The 9,320-nt window shown below is 36.8% G+C and overlaps 1 protein-coding gene across 1 annotated transcript; it reads left to right on the forward strand.

Annotated features, from left to right (window-relative positions):
• Positions 1–1,918: 1,918 nt before the first annotated feature.
• Positions 1,919–8,728, forward strand: LOC131436444 (uncharacterized). The gene is made up of 5 exons (XM_058605165.1): positions 1,919–2,127; positions 7,499–7,586; positions 7,789–7,923; positions 7,979–8,364; positions 8,426–8,728. The coding sequence occupies exons 1-5, from the start codon at positions 2,064–2,066 to the stop codon at positions 8,614–8,616; spliced, it is 864 nt and encodes a 287-aa protein (XP_058461148.1). The 5' UTR covers positions 1,919–2,063; the 3' UTR covers positions 8,617–8,728.
• The last annotated feature ends 592 nt before the right edge of the window (positions 8,729–9,320 follow it).

Here is a 9,320-nt window from a genome sequence, read left to right on the forward strand (position 1 = left end):
TTGTGAGTGCATAACTTAAGTTAAACCGTTTGAAGGCATCTTTGTTTACTCATATTAGGCCAAATTTACTAATTTACTAACCCTTCCGTGCACTTTTGTTGATCACAACAGAAATGATTTCCTGCATCATTTATTTACGAATTTACAAGAAAAAGCTTTTACATCAACAAATTCACGTTTTCTTTTAGAATGTAAACGTTTATTGCGGAGTTTTTTTTTTCAGGAAATAGGGCACAGCAGTAATACAATGAGGTATTTCAAAAATGCGCTCATTAAAAATATTGGACGTCACATTCCAACAACGTTTTGTGAAACACCCCCCTCCCCCTTGCGGTGTGACGTCTTTTATGGACAGCCCATAAGATTCATTCAAATATGTTTATTTGTTAAAGAATGACATGACTTTATTGAAAGTTTGACGAGAAATAACATTTTACTACTTTCAGAAAATAAAATTTAAACTTCTTTTCAGAAAGTAATTTTGATGATCAAATAAAACAAAATTATCAATACTTGTAATGAAATAAAAATATTTATTTTTTAGGGCGATATTACGAGTTTCAAAATTTCGCCAAACGCATTTCCTGATTTAATATTTTGTGCTGATGAACGTGTGATGAACTATACTTCACGCGGGAAAGAGATAAAAATTTGAATACCACTTTGATAAGATGTTTGTTTCAAAATTGCTCCAAAACGTAAGCTTATCCCTATCGAAAAATCCCTATCGAGTACCACGTCTTTCTAGAGTACTAACCTTTGCTTAAAACGGGTCAAAATTTTAAGTCGATCCGACCAGAAACAGCTGAGTTATCGAGGTTGGAGTAAAGTCGTTTTGTAGTTTGTTTAGAAAATGGAAAAAAACCGAGTTTCATGTTTTGATAAGACATTGTTTTTTAATGGGTAAAAAAACCGTGCAAGCGAAACAATGGATTGAAAAATGTTATCCGGACTCTTGTCCATCAAAAGCAACGATTTGCCGGTGGTTCGCCGAGTTTAAACGTGGTCGTACCGACACAAATGACGCGGAACGCTCGGGTAGACCTGTGGAAGCCGTTACACCGGAAAATGTGAGTGAAGTGACAAAAATTATAATGAAAGATCGTAAAGTGAAGCTCCGTGAGATTTCTAAGATGACACAGATATCATATGGAAGTGTATTTACTATCCTTCATGAAAAATTGAGCATGAAAAAGGTTTTTTCCAAGTGGGTGCCGCGATTGCTTTCGATGAAACAAAATGCACCCTGCAACAAGTCGATGAAAACAATGGCGAAATTGAACGAATTGTGCTTTGATCTGCTTCCCCACCCCCCATACTCGCCAGATTTAGCCCCCAGTGACTACTGGCTCTTTGCTGATCTTAAAAAAATTCTCCAGGGAAAAAGATTTGGCTCAAATGAGGAGGTCAACGCTGAAACTGAAGCTTGTTTTGAAGCGAAAGATAATTTTTTTTTTATAAACATGGTATTGAAAAATTGGAAAAACGTTGGAACCATTGTATCACCCTAAAAGGTGATGTTGATGAACAAAAAAAATTTGCAAAAAAATGTTGTTTCCATTGTTAGTCTCGGGACTTATTGATCCATGTGTTAGTTCTTCTTATTGTTGTGACAATAACAATATAATTTCTATAGAATGCATTATATTTTGGGAATCAAATTTCTGAGCACGTCCTTGCCGATCTAAACTGTATTGGGATCGGATTGCCAATAATATCTTGAAGCATGCGACTAATTTTGAGCGCAAGGAATCCGGCGGTATCGCGCCTATCTTCCTGTACACGATTATGATAACATTGGAACTGTTGAAATGTTTTACGATTTGAACCCGAAGGTGACGTGATTCGTCAACAACCGGTTGAGTGCGGGACGTCATACCTGTGGCAAAAGTATAAAAGTTTGTGATTATCATATTTTTCAACCAGTTTCAATACCGGTTGCGTGCAAGAGTGATATCGATCCGTGATTTTTTCCCTAGACCGAGCGCGGGTGGAGTGATTTTGTACAAGTACAATTAAACGATAAAGCCTGTGTGCTGTGCCTCAAATACAGAACAGAGAAAATGATGGAGAAGGTCGCCGTCTCAATGGTGATGCTGTTGTGTTCGATCGTGGCTATTTGCAATGGTAACAGCAGTGTTTACCTGTAAAGCTTCTATTTACATAATATTGTTTCCAATGACGGAAACAATTTAAACAAACATATGCATCTATTGAGGAAAGTGCTCTCGAGTAAAATAATTTGCGGATGTGATGGGTACAATGATTTTAGAATTGATGTATCGTGATCTTGAAAAGTTGTTGGCATGTGGGTAAATTTATCTGTAATCGCACGATCGCATCCCAGTTGTTCATAATGACTCAGAGATCATCAATCAATGGGGTTTGCATTGTTTGTTTTATCTGCGAGCTGATATAATTCGTTTCCGCTGTTCATTGGGTTGGACAAGTTATCAGGGGCAGTAACTTTAGGCTGTGTAGATAACATATAGTTGTTTTGCCAACTCTTGTACTGCGACATAACCACAGGAAACAGCTTGCAAATGAAGGCTAAACCACACAAATAAAGAGAAAAACTAGAGCTTTTAGAATCATTGAAGGATCAAATTCAACTTATTAAATAACTCAAAATCGTAGAAAACATAAAGGCTATAAATCTTTCCTTGCAATAATATATGCGAACTTTTAAATCGATATAAACATGTTAAATAATTTAAACAGCGTCAATTACTCACCAGATCATTATCCCAAATAGGAAAGTTGTTCGGAGATCCAAGCTACCGGAAATAGATATTTAGGCTCGCGTAGGAATTGAGTGTGAAATCCTGAGTGAAGAACTTGGTGAACACATGTAGCTTAGGTGCCACAGTCCAATCACGACAAACTACAGTTTTGTAGTAACTGAAATCCATGTAATGTTTTAAATGTAAGCAAAAAATTTAATTGTCGTTTTGAGAAACGATCATCAAGTAGCAAATCACCTGAAGGATTCTTCGAGATTTATAAAAGAAAAGTGTTAATCCAGTAGCAATTACTGAGTCCAAATTGATACTACATACCTGAAAATACTAGTGATCTTACAATTAGAAACCTGCGAAGAGTAAAATTGTGGTTCTTGCACCGCTTGCATGCGAATTTTAAGAAACAAGGGAATTAGTTGAAAGCAAGTAGATTGGAACCGCGTTTGACAGTTCAATTGAAATCATAACACCATCTCCGCTGATATCTGGTTGTAGGGTCACTAGAAAACACCACGTAGGGCTGTTGTACTAATAGTCATCGTATTAGTAGATACGCAATGTTATTTTGCCGATTACTCGACTCTCAACCAACGAATTGTGATAAAATTCTATACAATATCTTTGTTTCTGCTGTAAGAAGCAATACGGCAAATTGTTCAATATTGCTGTTATAGCGACATGAAAACTTCAAACGAGAACACCTTTTTTCATCTTACCATGAGAGTCAATCTACCAAACCGATCTCACTCTAACTAATGGTTTTCGTATATGAGATGACTACTGGAACCGTTACCATAGTAACTTTACTGTAAAATTCCGAGCCATGTTTTGTTCGTATGGTCTCATTCAGAACACCTGGGTGCCATACTAAAATTCATGGGGAGATTGTAAGTACAATTAAAAAAAGTTCAAGTGGTCACCAGTAAGGTACCTGTTCAACCTGGGCCTAACCGATTTATGAGAGTTCATAAGAGATTGTGTGGGCTTAGATGTGATCAGAAAATATTATTATTTAGGATCGAACTGAGTTTAAATGAGGTTTAAGCAATATTAGAAAGCATTGTTCAGGCTCAGCAGGATTGTCAAAATTTTAAGTTGAAGTTAAGGAAGTTGAACAACGTATTCTAGTAGTAGCTTAGTAGTTCATTCGGTTGCGTCGAGCGAACTTTCAAGTGTGGATAATTACTCAATTTGTACAATTTTAAATGAGCAGCGTGGCAAATATTTGAAGATGTCACCGCGATCGACATTATTTTGGGTGCAGTATTCAAACCACGACACTAATTTGGTTGCTATATTCACTTCACGCTAAGTTTTTGTACTTCTGGTGGTTCATATCACAAGTTTAAGTTATTTTTTATTCTGATTAAATTCACTTCTTATTTAAACGACATGGCAATAAAGTACGATTAAGACGGTCCGTCACCTTTCGTCACAGTCAACCTCTGTCACCGTCACCGTCAAAATTAGTTGAATGCTTTCTTATGGAGTCATTCACACACAATCTCGGAGGAGTCTTGACGGTCGGAACGTGTGAACGTTCCGGTAAAATAAAGTGTTAAACTAATTTTGACTGACATTGACGTCCGGACGACGGAAATGGACCGTTTGAATCGTACTTCACACTAAGTTCCATAATATGATTTGGTTCTCCCCATGAAAGCAGTTATTAGTTTAGCGATTAAAAGGAACCGAAGATTGTTTTGCCGCTCCCAAAAAACATGTATATTGCGATTGTTTTTGACTCACAATTGAAAGTTAAATGTGTATACGCCTTTGAAGCACATTTCACGCACTACATGGGAATATTTAACTATTGTTGGCTCCACGGCTTTCTTTTGCTGTCCCGTGGCATCTGTTAAAAAGCTTCAGTCTTAATCAGGACCATCAAATAAATCTAACACCATTGCGGTATTACCCTAATAATACCTTATTAACAAACACTCAATCCACAGAAAACAGAGCTCACATATGAGCTGTGTGTAGAATTTGCTCAATTACACAGGATTTTGAAACATTTAGTTCGAGCCTGTATATATTGGTTATCTGTGCTCAATCATTATCACGTTTTTGTTCAAACTCACCGTCGTTGTAATCCTTGGTTAGGAAAATAATGTAAGTGAATGATTAGACATGGAAATCAATAATTGCTTTAGTGCAATGTTGCTCGAATATCAAAAATGCAAAGAACGCCAATGATCATCGTTCGCTTCCCTTCGCCTGATGTTCGCTATGATATTCGGACTTGTCCGTATATTCGGGTGCGAACAAAGCCGACGTTGCTACGTTGCTCGCATGAACATCTATTCCTTGCAGTTGTTATTCACATTGAACATACTCCCGAATGACTTAACGCGAATATGGAACGAATATTCATGTAGCGATCATCGTCAAAATCTAATTCGCAATGATCGTTTGTGCTGTCTTTGAAACAAGCAAAATAAACGTTTCTCCTTGCATTAGTACCATAACTTATGTGTGTGACAAACAATATCCCAGCATTCCCCCATTGCTGCTACCTCTCGAGATACGATGTATTTATTAGATGAAGAATGCTTCGCGAATGATGGAATCCAACGATCATCACAGTGACGCTATTCGAACCATTTCGAAGAGTAAATGAACGAATGACAAAGGAATGTATAAAACGAACATGCACGACGTATACCAGCAGCAAAGAATGTATTAGTATATTCAGGTTCTCTACAATTATTAGGTTTTACACCATGACGACACAAATGAACTGCCGATGAATCAAGTTAATCTTTGACAGCTGCCGTGTGTTTGATTGGTTTTGCGACTGCAGTGAAAAATGACGAAAAAGTGCCTGTTAAAAACGTGTTCCATAGTGAAAAGAACGAAAAAAATTGCCCTATATGCGTTTCTAGCATCTAGGAGCAATATTTGTATAAATCTGTTTAGTGTGAGGCGACTTTCAATTTTTAAATTCAAACGATGAACCTCTGATGAACTTTTAAACTGTAAACAAACACACGGCGGCTGTCAAAAAAGTTCATTCTGTGAGGTTATGTCATGTTCGTGTAAAACCTAATTGCTCATTCATTTTCACTCTTTTCTCTCTTTCGTGCAGTGAATAGTTCAACGTTGTTCGAGACGGGCATATTCGAAGACAGGATATTCGATCCGAGGATCGGTAAATGAATTAGTTACACGAAAAATATGTGCAACATTGCTTTAGTGCTTATTTTGCTCAGAAAAATAACATCCGTTTTTCCGTGGCGAGGCACGATTTTATATTTTTTAAATTTTATTTGACATTTGCAAACTTAAAGTTGAACATCCGAAATATAGAAATAATATTTGTTGTTAATTGAATTGGTAAAAGCTTCCCACATACGCATGACTGCCAGATGGCTGACTAAGCGCTGCCAGTTGGAAAAATATGGCTGGCAGACATTCTGGTGACCGACTGCCTCACCGCTGCCAGATATACAACTCAAACGATACAACCGTATCCACCAGGATTTTTCCACATTGAAATCTTTGACATTTTCAGCGAAGGTGAGAAGATGAAAACGCTCGGCTAACTTAGATACAGGCGACTTTGTTTTGTCAATTTGGATTTGACAACCGTCACTGAATCAATTTTGGTAGCCGTCTGGTGGTCATGGCTGCCCAGGTAGCCAAAACGCTATGCGGGTTATTTTGTGAAACACTTAGGATGGCGGGCTTACCTCTACTTGTTTAACACAATTTTGTGCACCTTCTTTGCATTGAGATTCCTTTTTCTTTTGACAAAACTTCGAATCAACTATCTGTAAGCCGAATCCAGGAATATTTAAAATCAATTGTTACATTTGTCGCCGAGACACTAGTTTCGGCGCCTTTACTGATAAAAGTATACACGACAGACTCATGTATAGTAAAATTTCCCTTTGATGCTCTTTTTCATATCAAACACATTACAAGCTATTTCAACATATCGTTCATGTGGAAATTCACTAAAATGCTAGTTTCATTGCTTCTATATCCAGCTAAGATACGTTTTTTCATTGAATGTAACATGTTTTCCAATTGATTGTGTTTGACACATCTTTCTTAAATAGAAATTTTTATGCGTGTGATCGTGATTCAATTGATATCTATATGTAAAACAAAGAAACATACAAGAAAAGTGAATCGATCCTATTGACACATCTGGCAATAATTCTTTCAGACCAAGACTCGAACATGTGACTTGTACGCCCAGATTCTTCGATATCGACTTGCGACTATATACCCGATACCGAATCATTGAGTCACTTTCCATGCGATGGAAAGATTGTATTGATTGTATTCGTTCGTATTTAAAAAACTCGGTAACAATACATTTGCTAAAAAACAATATTTATTTAAAAAAGAACATTCAATGCTTATTAGAGAAACTTAAGAATTAGCGAACAAAAACATACTTATCATTTCCTTACTGTTCTTCCGCAAAATTGATGTTCATTACCGTTTCATCAGACAGTTACAATGTGAACGTGGGTCAAACATTAATTAAATTAGAAATGTATCGCCTCCTCTAGTCACGTCTTGTAGTGCGTGGAACGATTTCTAATCATTATACGCAACTCGTTTGTACTTATCGATATCTCATTTAAATGCATTGCTTGTAGAATCCAAGAATTTATGTTATAAAAAATGGCCCAAATAGTATTGATTTGAATTAGCGGGCTATTTTCGGGTTGTCAGTGTAGTCGACTATTCGGTAACTGTTAATGAATTTTTAAAGCACATGTTTCATTTTTTTCCAGCTGAAGATTCGTGTCCGCCGGCACCGAAACATTACCTGGAGCTCGGCTGCAAGCCAATTCAAGATAAAGGACAACGCTGTCCAAACAGGTGAGTTCATTGATCACCTGAAACTTGCCAAACTTCTATTCTAGGCTAAATCGGTTTGTACATACATTTGCTGTTTCGTATTTGCATATTCATCTCACATTTACGCTCGTTTAATTTATACATGGAAAACGTGACATATTTATAATATTTGGTAGCTCGTAAACCAGTTTGCCAAACTCACGTGCGAGTTTTTGTTTTATAGATTCGAATGCCCGGAGTTAACAGATCGTAGCGGCGAGAAGTGTTATTTCAATGGAAACATTTATGACGCTGGGAAGTCATTGTCTGTGGAAGACCAAGAACTGGTTTCCTGTTCGCCTGGATGCCGATGTGATAAGTATGTGATTCATTAAAAAAAAGTGGTAGATGACTGAAACGAATTTCTCGTACAGTAATACTTCTCCTGCATCTTTCACCTGTGCATACATCGATTGTCCAGAATTCTTCAATCATGGTAGTGATGAGAGCTGTATCTATCAATATACTGCACGTGGCTGCTGTGCTTCAGGAAAAGTTTGTGGGGAGGACATGGAGAAACTAAGCGTGTGTTACATGGATGGTGAAAAATATCTAGAAGGTCAAAAGATATACCCTAAAAACGATGGTTGCTACTTCTGCCATTGTCAGAAAAATTTCGACAACAGTACTATTGTGGGAAATCCAAACTGCTATGAAATCAACTGCGGTATTGAGCTTCGCAATATCGATCGAGTGATGGAGGGTTGCATTCCCGTGTATTTTGGAACTGATCGATGCTGTCCTATCTCATGGAGATGTCGTAAGTTACCTTGTATAGTTCTGTACACTTATTTTCATGTATGTTCTTTGCTCTATTCTAGCTGAAGACGATGATAAAGTTATCGTCGAAGGACGACTTGACGCTGTTGAAACTGTAAATCCAAAAATGCAGTGTAATTTTGGAAATCTTACAATGAGTGTTGGCGATTCACTTTTTTCCGACGATAAATGCATTTCGTGCAAATGCACCGTGCCTCCTATGCCACATTGTATTCAGTCAAGGGATTGTTGAAGAGTTTGAATGTCGTAAAAGTCATTATGTTAAGTATTTTAATAAATAGTATAAGTTATGGGTCATAAGCAGGCTAAAGGTTGTGCTCTCATAACGTTTTTTTATTTTTGAATTCTAAGTTTTAAGCTCGTAAATTGTTGAAATGATATTCTGTTTTGAAGGAAAAGGATATTGTGAACGGCCCGTTATTCAATTTGTTTTTTCTCCATACAAATAAAATGACAATAGATTCTGCAAAACCTTAGGAAAAAGTCTATTGGTTGCACTATTCAACATATTAAACTACTCTCCACGTTCAGGAACTTTTCTTAAAATGTGGAAGAAATTCTATGTTTTCAGTTTAAGAAAATAAAACAAGTGTACAGTATGTAACAACTGATTGATGCCTTTTGAAATTTCAGTTTTGGAATTTATACCATGTAATTTGTCTGACTACATATCTGAGACTCAACATGGATTCAAGCTTAAGTATTCGACATCTCGAATATTTGCATCCTACATTTCCTTTATCATGCATTCTTTATCAAACCCTATTACAAGTGGATTCTATCGGAACGGATTTCTCTGCTGCGTTCGATAAGATAAAATTATCATCACTTAACAGTCTCTAAGTTGAGTAGACTGGTATTTAACAGATTTTTTCATTGGCTTTCATTATATTTTGCTGGCCACGAAATGATAGTGAATATAGGAGACCGTACAAC

This window comes from Malaya genurostris, chromosome 3 (genome assembly GCF_030247185.1).
Source record: "Malaya genurostris strain Urasoe2022 chromosome 3, Malgen_1.1, whole genome shotgun sequence".
Lineage (NCBI taxonomy): Eukaryota > Metazoa > Arthropoda > Insecta > Diptera > Culicidae > Malaya > Malaya genurostris.

Excerpts from the sequence above, each read along its gene's own strand:
- LOC131436444 (XM_058605165.1), top strand. The coding sequence starts at position 2,064 with ATGATGGAGAAGGTCGCCGTCTCAATGGTGATGCTGTTGTGTTCGATC. Across the intron at positions 2,128-7,498 it reads GATCGTGGCTATTTGCAATG|CTGAAGATTCGTGTCCGCCG; the intron begins GTAACAGCAGTG and ends ATTTTTTTCCAG. Across the intron at positions 7,924-7,978 it reads CCTGGATGCCGATGTGATAA|TAATACTTCTCCTGCATCTT; the intron begins GTATGTGATTCA and ends TTTCTCGTACAG.